The 17,734-nt window shown below is 56.1% G+C and overlaps 2 protein-coding genes across 4 annotated transcripts; one reads left to right on the top strand and one right to left on the bottom strand.

The window, feature by feature from the left end:
- Positions 1-109: 109 nt before the first annotated feature.
- Positions 110-1,230, top strand: LOC101679441 (cytochrome c oxidase assembly factor 3 homolog, mitochondrial). Its single transcript, XM_004772643.3, has 2 exons — positions 110-368; positions 719-1,230. The coding sequence occupies exons 1-2, from the start codon at positions 155-157 to the stop codon at positions 823-825; spliced, it is 321 nt and encodes a 106-aa protein (XP_004772700.1). The 5' UTR covers positions 110-154; the 3' UTR covers positions 826-1,230.
- A 779-nt stretch (positions 1,231-2,009) lies between these two features.
- Positions 2,010-16,929, bottom strand: WNK4 (WNK lysine deficient protein kinase 4). 3 transcript variants are annotated; one of them, XM_004772654.3, is made up of 19 exons: positions 16,129-16,927; positions 14,515-14,687; positions 13,311-13,531; positions 12,819-12,976; positions 12,221-12,309; positions 11,918-12,134; positions 9,456-9,723; positions 9,089-9,210; positions 8,803-8,861; positions 8,588-8,705; positions 8,179-8,295; positions 5,017-5,154; positions 4,405-4,459; positions 3,693-4,300; positions 3,553-3,613; positions 3,042-3,447; positions 2,759-2,958; positions 2,496-2,593; positions 2,010-2,389 (listed from the first exon to the last, which is right to left on the bottom strand). In XM_004772654.3, the coding sequence occupies exons 1-19, from the start codon at positions 16,744-16,746 to the stop codon at positions 2,387-2,389; spliced, it is 3,729 nt and encodes a 1,242-aa protein (XP_004772711.1). In that variant the 5' UTR covers positions 16,747-16,927; the 3' UTR covers positions 2,010-2,386. The 3 variants fall into 3 exon arrangements, with proteins under 3 accessions (XP_004772711.1, XP_012901477.1, XP_004772710.1); XM_013046023.2 differs by lacking the exon at positions 2,496-2,593 and adding an exon at positions 15,385-15,462 and having other exon boundaries at positions 16,129-16,243; XM_004772653.3 differs by lacking the exon at positions 2,496-2,593 and having other exon boundaries at positions 16,129-16,929.
- Positions 16,930-17,734: the final 805 nt, after the last annotated feature.

Here is a 17,734-nt window from a genome sequence, read left to right as displayed (position 1 = left end):
CACTTGCCACCTCCCCCTTCGCCCACACCGCTCTTCCGCTAAGGTCAAGAGCCGCACTCGCGTCGGGAAAGAAAACGCGGACTACAACTCCCAGGATCCCCTGTTATTCCCAGCAACCCTCGCGCCCTGGGCGTAGAGAGGGCGGAACCGCAACATGGCAGCCCCGGGAGCTGGTGACCCTCTCAATGCAAAGAGTGGAAAGGGCCCTGTGGCTCAGCGCATCGACCCGACTCGGGAGAAGCTGACTCCCGAGCAGCTGCAGTTCATGCGGCAGGTGCAGCTCGCCCAGTGGCAGAAGAATCTGCCACAGCGGCGGACCCGGAACATCGTGACCGGCCTGGGCATCGGGGCCTTGGTGTTAGCTATTTGTATCCGTCCAGACTGTAGGCTCAGTAGAAGGCATATGGGGACAAGGGAAGGGGAGCAGAGGCGCGTAGTAGGGCAATGTGGGGCTGCTAGAAAGAGCCCGAGCTGTGAAAGTCTTGGCCATTTCTGATGCCGAGGCCAGCGTTTGAGGTACCTTATTTTGTCATTTTAAAATGCTCTTTTAATATGACTTATTAGTAATAACGGAATCGGGGTCAGGGCTCAGAAAAGCAGAAGGCAGAAGATCGAATCACTGATTTGGGAGGGTGAGAGAGTAACAAGGGTGGTGGAGAGAGTCTGGGAAAAGGCAATATGCGTACTCCCAAGAGATTTCCTGAACCCACTTTCCCAGATGGCTACACCTTCTACTCCGTGTCCCAGGAGCGTTTCCTAGATGAGCTGGAGGACGAGGCCAAAGCTGCCCGAGCCCGCGCCCTGGCGAGAGCATCAGGACCCTAAACCCGATGGGCACTGCACGTCTCCAACCTGCTGGAGCCCCTTCACGTGGTGAATGATGCCCCATGACCCTGTAGAAGTCGAAGCCTGCACCCAGCATTGTTGGCCTCAACCTTGGACGATGATTGAGCCCAAGAATTTTTTTGCATTTGGCCCGGTCAAGGGAATATTGCCCAGTTTACACAGACTGTGTCCAGTCACTGAGCCCTCCTTGTATTTTGTTTCTTTGTTTGAGAGTTATGCGACCTTGGCTTTTCTCAGGATTTCTGACTTTGTGGTTTTACCCTCTTTACCTCCCAGGGGTTTAGCTGTTGTGGGGGTGGGGGTGGCAGCTCTATGTAATGTTGGAGCCTAAAGTAGGGAAAATGGGTTAGGTTGAGAGTAATAAACTGAGTCACCTCTCTTGGAGCCACATGAGTGTGTTAAGGCTGACAAATGACATGACTGTTGGAAAGATCCACAGGCCATAGCTGCAGCAGTGGCTTTGCCCCGGGGAGCTGTAAATGTTTAACTGTTTAAATGTTTCCGTGAGATCTTTTCCATTTGATTTAAGGGAGAGATCATGGGGGGGGTCACTGGGTTGTGTGAGACTGAACCACGTCTTGGGGGAGGGAAGGTCACTCTTCTGTCCTCTACCCTTAAAAACCACATCCTTACTCCAGCTTTCCTGCCTTTTCCCACTCTGAGAGAGAGAGTAGATGAAAGATGAGGGACAGTCTTCCTTCTTTTTACACTTGGCCCTGCCTCTCTAGGCCTAAGTTGGGGTCTGGATGAGACCTTAGTTTGGTTGAGTGGATCACTGACCTTGCAGTTTCCTCACAAACTGCTGGCAGGAAGTCAGAAGGCTGGGGAGCTGCAAGCCTTGATTCCCATTGTGAGGAGAGTCCCTTCTGAATTTTCCCCTGCCGTACCCCACAAGGCTTTACCCCCAGTTCTTTTTTTTTTTTTTTTTTAAAGATTTTATTTATTTGTCAGAGAGAGAGAGGGAGAGCGAGCGAGCACAGGCAGACAGAATGGCAGGCAGAGACAGGGGGAGAAGCAGGCTCCCTGCCGAGTAAGGAGCCCGATGTGGGACTCTGATCCCAGGACTCTGGGATCATCACCTGAGCCTAAGGCAGCTGCCCAACCAAATGAGCCACCCAGGCGTCCCTTGACCCCCAGTTCTTAAAGGCACAACAGATACGGTGTCACAGAATCCTAGTTTCCAGCAGTTTTATTGGCTGTTGCGAATTCTAGAGTGAACACACCCCCTATACTTGCTCAGCTAGAGTGTGCCCTCTAGAAGCATCAGGGCTTGAATGGGATTGCTTAGTGGTTGACCCTGGGCTGGGGAGGTGGAGGCATGAAGATGGTAGGCTGCAGAACTGGCACCTTCTAAACAGTAAACAGTTCCCACATGTTTGGCTCTTCCCTACAATGGAGCAGCACTCTCCATGCCCCTCTGGCCTTCTACTCCCTCAGTACTGGGGTCTTCTTGCAGAGTTGTGTTGGTCAGCAGATTCTGAGAGCACAGGCTCCATGGTGGGCCCTGGGGTGGGGGAGACACATGGCTTCTGTTCTGAATTCACTGGAGGGAAAAGAAAAGACACTGAAGAAACCTCCGGGATGGGAGGAGGGTGAAGCTGCATCAGCTACCATTCCCTGGGCTCGCCCTCCCTTGGGCCCGCCCTCACCATCCTGCCAACATCCCCGGCGAATGTCACCCCCTTGCTTGCCCGCTGCTCCTGGGAGCCGGTGCTGCTGCCACTCAGGGAGTTCCTTCGCATGATGCCTGGTGCAGGATGGGGAGGGAGAGCACTGAGTGAGGGAAGGGGCCATGGGGAGAGGGGGGCTAGTCCCCCCACACCAAGGGGCAGACCCCCAGGGCCTGGAAGAAAGCCAGATCAGTAGGGAAGGGGACCCGGGAAAGATGGGAGCTGGGCCACTGCAGTCTCACCAGGGCCTGGGGGCTCAGAGCGCTGCAGGCTGTTGCGGCGGGAAGTGGGGAAGCTGCCCTTGGAGAGGCGGCGCTGGCGGCTGGACAGCATAGCAGCCGGGGCCACGATACCCGGTGGGGGCTGCTTCCCAAGCCGGCTGTACAAGTCCTCGATTTCCTTCTTCTGCAGTGTCTGTAGGGCCTCCACCTCTGACAAGTGCCTGAGGATACACCAGGAGCATGAGCACTGGCCACGCGCTTTGCTCTCCCGAGTCTACCTCTTGTCCTTCCTCCCCAGACTCACTTCTGCCGAAGACTCTGCAGCTGAGCCCAGAATTCCTCATCCTCCCCACTGCTCTCGGATTCCTCACTGCTCAGGCACAGGCTGCTGTATGAGTAGTTCATCCATACCGGGCTGGGATGGCTCTGGGGTGGGGGGCTGCCCCCCACTCGGGGTTCCTTCCCATCGTCCCCTTCCTCAACTCCAGCCCCTAGGCCTTCAGCGGCACGGTCACTCTCAGCCAGAGCCTCTCTGGCTTCCGGCCCGCTTCCAGCACTATCCTCTGTGTCTGAGCTCTCCGAGGTCAGCTGAGGGGTTGGAGGCTTCAGGGAACTGGAAAGAGCCGGGAATGCTGGTTGCAGGGGAAGAGGCTCAGCTGGTTCCTTGGATGAAGTCACTTGGAAACGCCCCACAAGCTGCGGCTTTCCCTCTGTAGAGTGACAAGGAAGGAGTCATGGAAGGAGGGAGAGAAAGCAGGGGCAGGATATGAAATGAGAATAACGGGCGGCGGAAGGTCAGTGATCAGAAGCCTCACCTTCAGAGATGGGCTCGAGTCTGGCTTCACCCAGAAGGGGCCGAGCAGGATTTGGCAGGGCCTACAAAGTGTGGGTCCGTGAGGAGGGGAATGATCCAGAACGAAGTGCCCCTAACCACACCTCTTGGTTTCCTACTCACCTCATTCTCCATCTCAGCCGCTGGAGGTGAAGGCCTATCCTGGTCACAAGGAGCAGCGGGGGGAGGTGGGGGCAGACTGGGTAGAGGAGCAGGGGGCGCTGCAGGAGACTGGGACAGGAGCCCAGGTGAGGGGGACAGCAGGGACTGGGCCACAGTCATCACAGCCAGTGAGAAGGCACTAGCCAGAGAGAGGAGAGGGGCGGCTGTGGTGGAGGGGAGGGGAGATGTGGAGGGGCAGGGGGGAAAGGAAGGAGGAGTCAGCGTGACCTGGGAGCCACTGGGAGAGAAGGCAGGTGGAGATGGGAGGACAGAGCTCTGCAGAGAATGAGAGGCTGGGTCAGGGACCTGGGTAGCGCTGGGGGAGAACGCAAGTGGAGAGCCAGGGGAAAGTGGCGAGAGATTTGAAGACACTTGGGAGAACAGGGAGGGGCTGGAGTACGGGGGAGAAGCCATAGGGAAGATAGGACTTGGGGAAACAGGGGTTCCGGGGGAAAACAGGTTTCCAGGGGAAAACAGGTTTCCAGGAGACAGAGGGGTTCCAGAAGAAGATGAGGAGGTGGAGAAGGCTGCCCAGCTCCTCTGCTCCAGGGAGGTGCAGTTCTGGAGCTCTGCGGGTGAGGAAGGAGTGTTGAGTTCCAGTCCCCCATTCCTTACGCCCTTCCCAGAAACAATCCCGAGGATTGTGAGAGTAGGGACAGAACTCTGTACATACCACGCGATGGGTCTGGGAGGGGGCCCGAGAGGGCAGGCAATGGTGCTGGCTCCTCCTGAGGGAGAGAATGGGGCCCATGGTCACAGTGGGGAAGAGCTGAGTCTTAGATGGGACATTCAGAGCGGGCTTCAGCTGGGACCCCATGAACCTCTAGGAGTCCATAAAGGACTTTCAAGGGACTCAAAAGTGTATGTGTTAAAATATTTACAGGTAAAGGAGTATCATGTCTATAATTTGCTCTCAAGTGGTTCAGAAAACAGTAATATGTGCACATACATGTAGAGAGGGGAGGGAGGAAGCCAGTGACAAAACTAATGTGACCAAACACTGACAACTGGCAAATCTGGGCAAAGGGTATCTAGGAGTTCTTAGCACAATTCTTGCAGCTCCTCTCTGTAAGTCTGAAATCCTATCAAAATAATGAGTTGAAAAGTATGCATTGAACACATTTTTCTAGAACGAGGGCCCACAGCTTTCATCAGATTCTCAAATGGGGCAAGAGCCATCGTGTTAGGGTCCCAGAGATGAAGGAGTTAACAGCCAAGGGCACTGGCGAAGGCAGAGAGGAGTAAGTCTGGAGCAGAGAGGTGGAGGTGACCTCAGGGGTCTGACCTGGGGGCCCAGAGGGTCCTCAGCAGCCTCCACAGGGCCAGTGTCTCTCTTCAACAGGGTCTCCACTCGCTGGATAATCTCCCGAATACGGTTCAGGAAGCCGGCTCGCTCCGAGGGCAGAATGAACTCGTTATACACCTGGCAAGGGGTCAGCAGGAAGGGGAGAGAGGGCTCAGTGATCCCACTTCTCCCTAGCCCCCTGCACTGATCTTTAAGAGCCAACCCTTCACCCCACTGCTCTGCCAACCACCAACTTGCAGTGTAAGAATGACAGCTTGGAGGACAGGAGCTAACATTCCTAGGATGCATTCTACCCCAGATCTTTCCTTCCAGGGTCTTATCTCATTTAATGATGACAATGGCTCCCCAGGCTCTGTATGCACATTCCCATTTGAGAGTTCAAAGATAACCAATGCTCCAAAAGGTTAAGTTCAGTCTGCCTAAAATCACAAAATGTGCACCCAGATTTGTCTAAAGCCAGAGCCCGAGTTCTTTGCACTGTCTCATCTGCTAAGTAAAAATAAGGCAATGGATGGTAAGTGTAACATTCAATTTCATAAACACTGAGCACACAGTATGTACCAAGCATTACTCTAGGTGAGGAATACAGAGAAGCATAAAACAAGGTCCTGACCCCGAGGAAGCCCAAAATCTAGTGAAAGGGAGACGTACACATAATATACGGCAAGTCAGCCTGTGGTAGGAAAGGCATTGTGATCAAGGTATAGAGAAATGGTATCCCAGCAGGGAGAAAGGGAGAGTTAACGGTACAGAGTTTCTGATTTGCAAGATGAAGAGGTCTTGGAGATCTGTTTCATCACAACGTGAATATACTTAACTCCACTGGACTGTATATTTAAAAATGGTTAAGATGGCAAATTTTATGCTAAATGCTTTTTGCTGCAATTTTTAAAAATGCCATTCCCAAGAGAGAGCAGATCATGCCATCCAGGAGGATAAGGGAAGCTGGAATGGCTTCACAGGGCTGAGCCTGGAAGGATGAGTGAGAAAGCCACCCTTCACTGAGGACCTATCATGTGTGGATACTTCTTATATAATTTCATTTCTCATACATCTATCACCTCTCATAAAGTATATGCTGTATCAGAACATCTTGGCAAAATGAGTATTATCATCTACATTATTGAGTGATACAAAGTTTATTGAGGCACAGTACAAATCTCCAGAAGAGGGCGGGGACTGGAGAGGATTGCCCTTGAACTCAGGTCTTATGTGAAAGCCCAGCCCTTCCTCGGTTCCATGCTGTTCATCGGGAAGAGAAGAGCAGGGAGAATAGTGTGAGTAGTAGCTCTGAGGCATGAAAGGACCTGGCACATTCACGATGCAGTGAAGACCGCAGCAGAACTGGGAGTGCTGTGGATTTCAAAGGCCATGCTCCAGAACTGGGACCTTACTCTAACCATAGGTGGTTAGCCATTAATGGTGTGGGGCCAAAAAAGCCAGAGCAGATCCAAGCCCCAGGAGAATTCCGCTGCAGAGGAGTGGAGGGTACAATGGTAGGGAAAGAAAAGAGAGCAGAGGACCCTGTGGTCCATTGCGGGCGGGGGGAGGGGGGCGGTTTCACTCTGGCTGTGTGGGATCTGAGCGGGATTAAAAGCCTGGTGAACGAAGCCTTTCAAGGCAAGGCAGCCCTGAGCAGACGGAGACAGAAGTTGGAAAGGCACCCAGCCTCTTCAGAGGACCACTCAGAACCCAGTATGGCTAGAGGGAAGACGATAAGCCTCTGCACCACATGATATTGTCTTTGTCCTTGATACGAGGTGAGTGACATGATGAAGGAGAAGCTTTAAAGAGAGTTCCTGAAGCCTGATGCTTCTCTCTTTCCCCCCTCTCCTGCACTACTGGCATCCATTGCCCCCTCTCCACTGAAAGCTCTCCCCCAAAGACCTTCTTCTGACAAAAGCCAGTGTGGTCTTGTCTCGGGCTTCATCCTATGTCACCTCCTTGAAACTCTCTGTTCACTCAGTTTTCGCTAACATCTTCAGGGGCTCCTCCAGCCTCTCGGGCTCCACCTCTGTGTCTTCTGGGGACCTACTCCTCCCCAGCCCAGAAAAGAGGGTATCCGCTGAGACCCACTCTCAGACCCTCTCTGCCTCTGGCTTTGCAAGCTCATCTCCTTTCACTCTCCCTCCTGTTCTGGCAACTCTAGATCCACTTCTGGATCCTAGATCCAGCCCTGCCTGACTGCTTCCTGCTCCTAGGGAGGTTCTTGCCTGCCCCTGTTATTCAAGCTCATCATGACCCCTAAGAAAACATGCTTTCATTTTCCAGCTTCCCTCTCCTTTAACGGTCTGCTCCCACTACGACCACTACTATCTTCTCCACACTACAAGTCACCCATGAAATCCCTTCTTCCTAACCCCCTATCATTTCCACTCAAGTGTTCACTGAGCATGCCCCATACTACATCAAAAAATGACTGGATTACAGAGTAATGTATTTTCCTGAAATAACTCTCAGATTCGCTCCTTTTCTTCTTCCCTTTCCCTATAATTCACTTTCTCCTCGGATCACTTGTAGTTTATCGTATTCTTCTGCCAACTGGACTCCCTCCCACCAACCATCTCCCACTTTCCCTGGAAGAATAGTCTTCTTAAAACCTATTCTCACCATACTACACACTCTCTAACTCTTTCTGCCCAACCTTGCTTCCACATTTCTCCTCTAGGAACCCTTAGTTCTAGTGACCCAGGTTTCCTCATAAACCGCCCCCGCAAGCCCCACATTCCAAGTGACTCCCTACTTCCATGCCTTTCCTTATGCTGTACTTCCTCCAGACCCGCCCTTTCCAGTCGTCACTGCTGTTGTCAAGACCCAGACTAAGTTCTGCCTCTTCCCCCCTGCTGCCCCCAGGCCACCCTTTACCCACAGACACAGGATCACATGTGTAGCGTGTACTTGACCACAGCACTTATGGATACCCTCATGTTATCCGACTGCTCCAGCTGAGGATCTGAAGCTCACAAAATAAATAAAAATCTCCCCCACCTTCCAAGGGCAGAGATGTCTTCAGTGTTACTGTGCTTTAAAAACCCTTGCTGTTGGGCGGGAGGAAGGGGGAGTTCAGCACCAGGAGACATCAGACAGGAGATTCCTGTCCTGGAACCAAAGGCTCTGTCCCCTCCTCTCTTTCCCCCTCACCATGGCAGCTGCAATCTCTTCCGGGCTGTCCCCATCCAGATCGAAGCGGAAGGTCACCATCTTGCTATTGTGCGTCTGCAGCTGGCACTCAACCACTCTGTCATTCTGGTCTGAGACCTTCAGATTCAAGGTCAGCAGAGGGAAGGATGTCAGGCCCTCCGTCCTCATCACATGTCCCCAGCCTACTCCAACCAAGTGGCAGTGGGAAGACTGGAACTGAGAGAAGCAGACTCCGTTCCCAAAGCCTGGTATCAGAAACTAGACTGGCTGCCTTTAGGGTACCAGTCACATACTGCCCTCTCTTTTTTGGCTGGCCTCCCTTACCCCGCCCCCCACCCCCACCCCCCGCGCTGGCAGTTTCCATCTTGGTCCTGCAGATTATTCCCCATCCCCTGTAGCCCTTTCTCACACTAGTGACCCGCAGCCGGGATCGCGGTCTGCGCCGGGGAGTTCTCCCTGGGGGTCTCCTCAGGCGTCCCATCCCTTCTCCCACATCACTGAGGCCTGACGCTGCATCCGAGGCATAGCTGGGAAAGGAAAGGAGATTGGAGTGTCAAAGTGGACACCGGGACCCCAGAGCGCCGTATGTGTCACTCCAGCACCCCAGCTCCTACCAGAACTTACCTGTCTCCTGGGGAAAAGTCACTGCCAGGGCCAGAACGTGGAATGGACAGGGCAAAAGCCTGAAATAGGACATTTTTTTAGGAGGTCAGAGGACAATAATCACTGGGATGCAGGGAGATGGGGTCAAGGGTGCTGGGGCACTAGGCAGAGAGAACTAAGGAAGATGAAGACAGAGTGCAGGGCTTCCAGGGACATGGGGCCAGGTCATGGGGTTGGGTTTCACAGGGAGAAAGATAGGTCATAGGCTTGGAATGGCTGGGAGCCCCCCACAGTGACCCCCTCTCACCGAGGGCAGGCAGAGATGGGACTCAGCAGGGCTGGATGGCACCCCCCCAGGGGGCTGAAAGGCAGGGTCTGAGGCATCCAGGAAGCCAGAGGAGCTGAGGTAGCCATCAGTCTCGCAATCCGCTGGTGGGGGAGGGAGAGGATCAAAAAAAGGGGAAATAAAGGGGAATGGTGGCAGAGCAGGGGGGCTGCCTGAGCAAGGAGGGGCCTGGCGCTGTGGGAGTTCCTTCCCAGAAGGAGTTCACAGCTAGACACGGAAGGCAGGGGAAGGGACGGTGCTGCTGGACCGAACTTCTGGGCAGGGGGCAGAGGCCAAGGGTACTGGGACCAAGGTCACGTCCCAAATCCCCCAGTCCAGGGTGACTTACAGGTGGTAGATGAGTAGCTGGCATGGCGGAAGAGGAAAGGCTGGTGCTGGTCCGCCTCGGGCTCCTCGGGCTCCGGGGGGAAGCCGCTGGGGGGACCACCAGGAGTCATGGGGACAGCTGCTGGTGGAGGTCCTGGTGCAGGGGGGAGGGCCTCCAACTCCCTAGCTTTGCGCAGCTTCTCACGCTTTCGCTGGATGGCAGCAACTCGTTCACGTACGGCGCGGGCCACTGGCTGGTAATCAGCTTCGCAGACTAAACCCAGGGCCACCTGGAGTTAAGAGGGGGAGGAACACAGTTTGAGGTGAGGACTCTGCTCCAAGACACATCAGGATGCCTTCTTGGGGGCTCTAGAATATTTCTCCAGGAGAAAGAGCACTAACATTCGTTGATGAACCAGCAACTTGTTACATCACCATCATGAAATCCTCCCCGCAACTTGCCAAGGGAGGTCTTAGCTCTATTTTAGACGTAAAGAAAGCTGTGACTAGTTCATGGGTGTCTAGTAGGTCAGCTGCACTCAGGGGGGAAAGGGGAACATGTGGCAATATCTGGGGACATTTGTAGTTGTCAAAACTCAGTGTTACTGGCATCTAGTGACCAGAAGCTAGGGATTCTTCTCTACATCTTTACATTCTCTACAGTCCCCTAAAGACGTCACTGGTGTCATCAAGAATCCCTATAAAGGATCAAGGTCAGATCCCAAGTCCAGTGTGAGCTGTGCTACGGAGACCTGCTCTTTCTTATGCCACATTTCACACACATTCTCAGGTTCCTGACCCAGACCTAGCACAGATGATCCCTACCCTCTTAACTGCCATCTTTCTTTCTTTCTTTCCTTTTTTTTTTTTTTAAAAGAGTTTTGTTTTTAAAGATTTTATTTATTTATTTGACAGAGAGAGAGATCACAAGTAGGCAGAGAGTCAGGCGTGGGGTGGGGGGAGGCTCCCTGCTGAGCAGAGAGACCAATTCAGGGCTCGATCCCAGGACACTGGGATCATGACCTGAGCTGAAGGCAGAGGCCTTAACCCACTGAGCCACCCAGGCGCCCCTCTTTCCTTTTTTTTTTAAGGTTTTATTTATTCATTTGAAAGAGAGAGCATGGGCAGGGTGAGCAGGAGAGGGAGAAGCAGGCTCCCTGCTGAGCAGAAAGCTTAAAGTGGGGCTTGATCCCAGGACCCTGAGATCATGACCTGAGCCAAAGGCAGACACTCAACGGGCTGAGCCACCCAGGTGCCCCTCAATAACTACTTTTCTATCAGAAATCTCATACTCGGGTGCCTGGGTAGCTCAGTGGGTTAAGCATCTGCCTTTGGCTCAAGTCAAATCCTGGAGTCCCAGGATTAAGTCCCTCATCAGGCTCCCTCCTTGGCAGGGAGTCTGTTTCTCCCTCTGACCCTTCTCCTTCTCATCCTTTTTCTCTCTCATTCTCTCTCAAATAAATAAGTAAAATCTTAAAAGAAAGAAAGAAATCTCAAACTCTCTTCCTACCCCCCCCCCCACCTCTGGCCTTCCTAAACCAGCTCTCCATCTTCTACCTCCTAGGTATGCCTCTCTTGGTCTGGCAGCTTCTGTTCACCATGTCCTTATTCATCTCAAGGACAAGCTTCGCTGTGCATGTAAGGGAGGTGGGGTGGGGGTGCTCTGACTTAAAATCTGAACAACCCAAGTTTAAATCTAGCTCTGCCACTTACTCGCTCAGAACCTTGGACAAGATACTCAACCTCTTAGAGCCCTCCATCTCCTCATCAGTACATCAGGACAGAATCACTCCACGCAGGGTTGGTACCAACACTGACAGGCACGTGGAAGTGCTTGAAGCCATATACAAATGTGGGATTATTAATGAGCTCCAACCACGTGCCATGCACTGTCAGAGACAGAAAAATCAATACAACACAGTCTCTGCCCTCAAGGAATTTACAGTCTAGTAGAGGAGAAAGACAGGAATGTCCTCTAGTATAAAACAAGACCGATGGTGGTGGGTCCTGTACTGAAAAACCTGTTGAAGTGGAAAGAAGCATTTAATTTTGACTCTAGAGGGAATGGGTTTCCTGAAATTCATGGTTCTCAGCATGGAGGAAGACGGGGGCGAGGGGAGGGGTGGACACAAGGTTGGTGGAGGGTGAAAAGATGAAAAATAAATAGATAAATTGGAGAGAAGAGCATTCCAGGAAAACTGGATCAGCAGAAAGTAGAGCACTGGAGGAGTGGAGGCTGGAGAACCCAGGAGAACCTGGGAGGCTGGAGAACCCTCTGGAAAAGGAAATCTTTCAGCGAGTCCGCACACTGGGTGTGCGTGTGAGTGCGTTAAGGCAGGAGGGGCCAGGAGACGCTTACAAAACACTCTGCGAGGGGTGAGCTGGGTGCCAGTCGCACCACCGAGGGACCCCACTCGGGGCCCTCCAGTCGACGCCCACAGCCCCGCCCAAGCTCAGCGGCAGGTCAGTCTGTCCCCTGCTCACCATCTCCTGCGCCACCTCCTCTGCGGCGTCCCGGCCCAGCTGGAACAGGAACTCTATGGCCTGGTTGTCCCGTGGGCGCCCCCCACGCCGCGCGTCCTCCATGCGCAGCCAGAGCTTCAGGCCGGGTTTCTCCCCGTCGTCCTCCTCCGCTAGCTCCACGTGCACGCCGCGCTCCTCGCGGAAGAAGGCGTGAGCCAGGAGGTCCTGGATGGTGAACCTGAGGGCGGCGCCGGTGAGCCGAGCCTGGCCGCTGCCCGCCCTCCAAGCCTCCCCTAATACCCACCCTGCGCCCCTCCACCCCACCTCTCGTTCTTATCGGTGCGGATGCAGCCTTCGATGATCTCCTTCACCTCGGGAATCTTCACCTTGTAGAAGCTGTTCGGCTTTGTGCCCTGGAGGAAAGGGGTTTGCATGACGCCTCCGGACCTCTGCGCCCCAGCTCTCTGCTTCCCCGCCGCACCCCACCCGAGGCGACGGAGCGTGCAATCGTCAAAGCCCCGCCACAGCTACTAGACGGTTCGATTTCAAATCCCCGTCCCGCCACGTATCGACAGTATGACCTTGAACAGGTCTCCCTGAGCCAGTTTTCCCGTTTGTAAAGCGCAGGGCACAGCCGAGGCCCTCCCTGCTCACCCTCCGCGTGAAAGATCAGATGTGAAACCGTTTGTAAACTCTAGGGAGCGCTACACACATCATTATTCTAAACAGCTAGGACTGGGGAGGGGGGCCGGGGGTGCGGGGGTGGGGGGAGCGTGTGTGCCTCCGCTATACTTTGGTGTTTACCAGAGCATCTTCGCGTCTAGCCGGTTTTCTTTAAGGGAAACGGCATTGACCACAGGCTGACTGGGGCAGGAAAATGGGAGGTGACCTGGAATTCTCTGTCCTCCCCACCCCCTCTCACCGAAGTGACCTTGCGGTAGATCTGCGCGGCATTCTGGCACTCGGAGTAAGGGTACTCTGAGGTGGCCATCTCCAGCATACACATGCCAAATGCGTACACGTCCACCGCCTCATCGTACTTTTCCTCATACATCTCAGGGGCCATGAACTCCGGGGTCCCTGTAGGATCCACAGTGGGCATCAGGCTACCGAGCCTTCCTCTGGCTTCCTCTCTCCTCTTGGGCGTACCACCAGCTAGCCAGGGGGTGCCGGAAGGTGCAAATCCCCCCCCCCCACCCCGAGTCCTGGAATACTAGTGAGGACCCTTCCCCACTGTGTGTGTTGGGGGGGTGCCATAGGTCTCCCCATGTTCCCCATGCTCTCCTAATTCCGTGCAACTCAAAGAGCCTTTATGGGAAGAAAGGGTCCCCGGGGTCTCTTCTGACGTTGTTGGGGAGGGGGTAATTGGGGAGGGGAGAGGTAGGAATAGCAAGGACCTCCTGGAGGGACGCACCGATCACGCTCTTGGCAAAGGAGGCGCGTTTGAGCGTGGCCAGGCCCAGGTCGCCGATCTTGACCGAACCTGAAGGGCCCGTGATAAAGACGTTGTCGCACTTGAGATCCCGGTGCAGAATGGGGGGTACCCGGGAGTGTAGGAAATGAAGCCCCCGAAGGATCTGGCGGCTCCAGCGCTGAAGGACTCGTGGCTTCATCTCTCGGAACCGCCTCAGGTATCTGGGGGAAAGGCACGTTGCCAGGGTCGCGTCGGGGAACTCGGAGGCGGGGGGAGGGGACCTCGGCTGGGAACTTCCCCGGCTCCCACCGGCACTATCGCCTACACATCTTCTGCCAGCATTATTCTAGCTCACGTCCTCGCGGCGTTCCAGAGAGAAACTGAGTCGGGGGCGTGGTGGCTAGACGTGAGAGTACAAAAGGGATCCGGCGGTGAACTTGTAGATAGGGCAGCGGCGAAGGGGTTGAGGAGCGCGGGAAGGGAATGACTAACCGCCTTGGGCATGGGGGAGGGCTTCAGAGTGGAAATAACTTTTTTATGTTTCGTCTTGAAAGATGAGTAGGGGTTCAAGGGTGAAAAGGGGAAGGGATGGAGACTTTCCAGGCGGAGAGGACACTGGACTGACTCAAAGGCACCCAAACTGCAACAGGGTGGGGTGGGAGGAGGTAGTGGGAATTCAGTTCCTGTGGAACCTAGGCTCAAGATGAGGCTAGATCCTAAGGAATCTGGGCATAGGCAGAGTGTGGACCTTAACCTGAGAGCGGTGGGAAGCCTTGAAGGAAAGGAGAGATTCCCCAGACTGCAGGAAGATAGGATAGGTTGGAAAGGTGAGGGCAGAGTGGGGGAAGGCCTGTGAAGGTGCTGCTGCAGGGCTCCAAACCAGTGAGTGCCAGTGGATGGAACTGGGAAGGCGGAATGGGGAATTATAAGGAGGCCTTGGAGACAGACTGATGGGGGAAGACAGATGCAAAGAGTGGAGATAAAGGAGGCATCTGGGGAGATCGAGTTTTGGCTGCAATGCTGGGTGGACACTGCCACTCACCCAGGCAGAGACGCAGTAGGGGTAGGTGAGAGGTAGTGAACCCGGTCTGGAACCTAAATCTAGAGTTTGAGGAGCCTGGGAGAAGTTCCAGAAGCAGTGGGGACCTCCCACCAACAGCTCTCCCACCAACCAACCAACACTACCACCAGGCACAGAGCTCACGTCTTGAGGGTGCCGGAGGTCATGAGTTCGGTCACCAGCACGATGCAAACCTGGCCCCTCAGCACTGACTTCCATGAGTCATAGAAGCGGACGATGTTGGGGTGCTGCAGCCCCTTGAGCATCTCCACTTCCTCGGAGAATCGCTGTCGCTCGGTTCGAGACAGTTTCCGAGTCTGTGGGGTAGGGGATGGAGGTCAAGGTCACAACAGGCCCAGGACTCCCACGGAGAGGAGGAAGGGACACATGGGGAGGTGCTGAGGAGCAGTGAGGGTTGGAACCCACAGATGAGGCTAGGTCATCACTTGCCCAACGGGCTGTATACCCTGAATTCTCAATCCGCCCCCTTAGGCTGCTGCAAGGACACGCCCATCCTGGGCCTGGGGCCACCCTTGGACCCCCTGCTGGACACAAGGGCCTTTATGCAGCCCGGTCCAGGAGTCCTGAGCTCAATAGCGCCTTTGTGGCCTCCCAGGCCAGCCATGGGGTGGGAGGGGACGCCCCGGGGCTGGCAGTGGGCAGGCAGCAGGCAGGCAGCAGGCTGACGGCAGGCAGAGAATTGGGGCCTTCAAGGGGGTTGGCCCCAGAAACTGGGAACTGCTAGATCCAGACAGGAGGCAGGAGGGCTGCAGAGGGAGTTACAGAGAAAGATCCAGGACCAGGCGCCAGAAGACCACCCCCTGCCCAATGGCTGTCCCGCCTACCTCTCATCCCCCCACCCCCCATTTGGCTGCCTTTCTGTTCCTGGCCTAGAGCCTGGGGAGCGGCACTGGCAGGCGCAAGGGGTGAGTCCAGTGCCAGGGCTGGAGGGGAGGACCCTTACCCAGGCCTTGCCCCCCAGTTTGAATCCAAAGCTGCTGGCTCAGACTTAACTGGGTTCTTCCTTCAGTGGAAAGAAGGTCCTTCACACCAACATCCCCCTAGAGCCCACTGGGTTCAGTGCCTTTGGGTCTGGGAAGGGAAAGCCCAGGTAGACAGTGAGATGAGGAGCAGGACTGGACTCAGGCCAGGGCTGGAGCACTTGGTCTCCCCCTCCCCCAGCTGTGGAGAAATCTAGAAGTCTGACTGCTCCCGAAGGGGCCTGGGAAGGCCGCCGCATCCTGCCACCACCACTCTAAATCTTCTGGAAGTGGAGAGGATCCTGCCCCAGCTCCCAGCCTCCATCATCCCAGTCTCCCACTCGGCAAAGATCCACAGTGAAGGAGGAGGAGGACCAGGGTCATACTGAGGGTCTCAAGACTAAGAGGAAAGGGAAGGGGAGAGATAGTAACCACTGCAGGAGACTGGTGAGGCCAGTCACCCCTCAGATCTGAACTGACACCCTAACGGATTTTGCATCCTATCTTCCAACTCTCAGAGTTGAGTATAGAGACTTTAAAGTTAGAATGACCAAAACCCATAGGGGATCCACCCTATGCCTCTGTCTCAGTTTATCCTTCTGCAGCCCAGAATCAGCTAGATCCATTGATCATCAGAGCAAGGGGGAGTGGGCAGGAGTGTCCCGACATTTGACAGGAAAGATAGATCTCTCCCTTGCTGCTGTCTCCTAGATTTCTCATCCCAAAACCTCCACAGGGTCCCATCCCGAGGTGCCACAGAGGGGGCGCCCAGCCGCACCTGCAGCTCACACCAGGCCACCTCCACCGTGGTGTCGGTGTCCAGCCCTCGATACACCGTCTTGAACGAGCCACGTCCAATCTCGATGTCAAACTTGAGGTATCGGCCGTCTGGGGACGTTGCTACGGCCTGGGTCTCCGTATCCTCCTTTTCCTCCTGCTCCCGCTGCCGCTCCCGAGCCGCGGCTTCGGGGACTGTCGGCGGATCCCGGGACCCCGGGCCTCCTGCAGAGCCCGCGAGCTCTGGACGCGCGGAGTCTGCAGCCTTCACGGGGGCTCCCCCGGTCCACGTGCCCTCGGGGGGCTCTGGACAACTAGGCGGTGGGCTCCTCGCGGGGCCAGGACCAGCAGAGTCCGGAGGAGCGGGGGGCTCCGGAACGGGTGAGGTTGGCTGGGACCAAGAGCTCAGCAGCCCCAAGTCGACTGAGCTGCGGCGGCTGAGACGGGAAGAGCGCGGCCGGGGCTCAGCCTTCCCGGAGAAGCGGCGCACCCGGCGCGGAGGGGGCCCAAGGCGGGGCGGACCGGCGGCGGCGGCGAGAGGCGGCGGGGGCCGCAGGGCTAGGTCGGCCTCCGCCTGGGACATGGGGATCGCAGTCTCGGGGGTCGGGGGTGCCAGCATGAGGAAGGGCCGGCGCCACAAGGCAGTTAGCCGGGCGGCTGCAGGAGGCGGCCTGACAGGCGGACTGGCCGGGTGCGCGGCGCTCCGGCTGAGCTCCCGGGGGCCCCCAGTCCCTGGCTGGCCCTCCCCGAAGCCCCGCCCCCGGTCCCGCCCCCAGCCCCACCGCCCCCAGGGCCGCCCCCTCCGAGCGGCCCGCAGCGCGCCGAGCGGGGCGCGCAGCCCCTCACCTCAGCCGCCCCGCCCCGGCCCGCCCCCGGCCGCAGGCCCTCCCGGCCTCCCCGCCTCCCCGCGCGCCCTCCTACAGGCTCATTCCGAGGTTGACCGGGTGCGAGACGGAGGTGTGTCCGCTCGCAGAGTGCGCAAACCTGCTTGGGGGCGGGGGGGGGTAGGGGGGGCAGGGGGGGCGGAGGAGGCACGATGCTGGGGCTGGGAGAGGAAACGTGACCGCGACTCTCGGGCTCTAAAGAGGGGGGAGGTTCAAGGGAAGGTTACCACCCGCCTGCACGCCCCAGATAAGGTAGCGCCACCCCCTCCTGTTTGTCCGGGGTAGCCCCAGGCCGACAAAACAGAGGTCAGTGGAAAGGTTTGGTTTTCTCCTAAGCTGCTGTCCCTCTGGGCGGGACAGGGATGGGTGTGTGCACCCCAGGGCAAGCCCCTCCCCCAAGCCAAGGACCCGGTCACCCATCCCCTCCACCTCCTACCTTGGCCGAAGCCCGGCCCTGGCCACAGTAGCTGTTTTTTGCTACGTGGGCCCTCCTTCCTCCTCCTTCTGTTTGCCAAAGTTCCCAATAAACCAAAGTCCACATCCGGTCTACACCTCTTCAGCTCCCCTAGGCCTCAACGACCCCACCCAGACCAGAAGGATGGAGGGAGGGGCTTCAGAGTGGTTTAGGGGTTTCATGGGGTGGGGGAGACGTGAGGGAAGGGGAAGCCACTAAGTTACTCCAATTCAGAGAAAGCAAGCAGTCTGTCCCCAAGCTGTGTTCCA

Source organism: Mustela putorius, unplaced genomic scaffold (genome assembly GCF_011764305.1).
Source record: "Mustela putorius furo isolate JIRA1106 unplaced genomic scaffold, ASM1176430v1.1 tig00000487_pilon_pilon_pilon, whole genome shotgun sequence".
Lineage (NCBI taxonomy): Eukaryota > Metazoa > Chordata > Mammalia > Carnivora > Mustelidae > Mustela > Mustela putorius.
The sequence above is the reverse complement of the archived record's forward strand: the minus strand, read 5'-3'. Positions and strand labels throughout refer to the sequence as shown.

Coding starts and splice junctions, on each gene's coding strand:
- LOC101679441 (XM_004772643.3), top strand. CDS start 155: ATGGCAGCCCCGGGAGCTGGTGACCCTCTCAATGCAAAGAGTGGAAAG. Junction 369..718: donor GGCCTTGGTGTTAGCTATTT/GTATCCGTCCAG, acceptor CCACTTTCCCAG/ATGGCTACACCTTCTACTCC.
- WNK4 (XM_004772653.3), bottom strand. CDS start 16,746: ATGCTGGCACCCCCGACCCCCGAGACTGCGATCCCCATGTCCCAGGCG. Junction 13,532..14,514: donor ACCTCCGGCACCCTCAAGAC/GTGAGCTCTGTG, acceptor CCTTTCCCCCAG/ATACCTGAGGCGGTTCCGAG. Junction 8,706..8,802: donor GACTTTTCCCCAGGAGACAG/GTAAGTTCTGGT, acceptor TTCCTTTCCCAG/CTATGCCTCGGATGCAGCGT.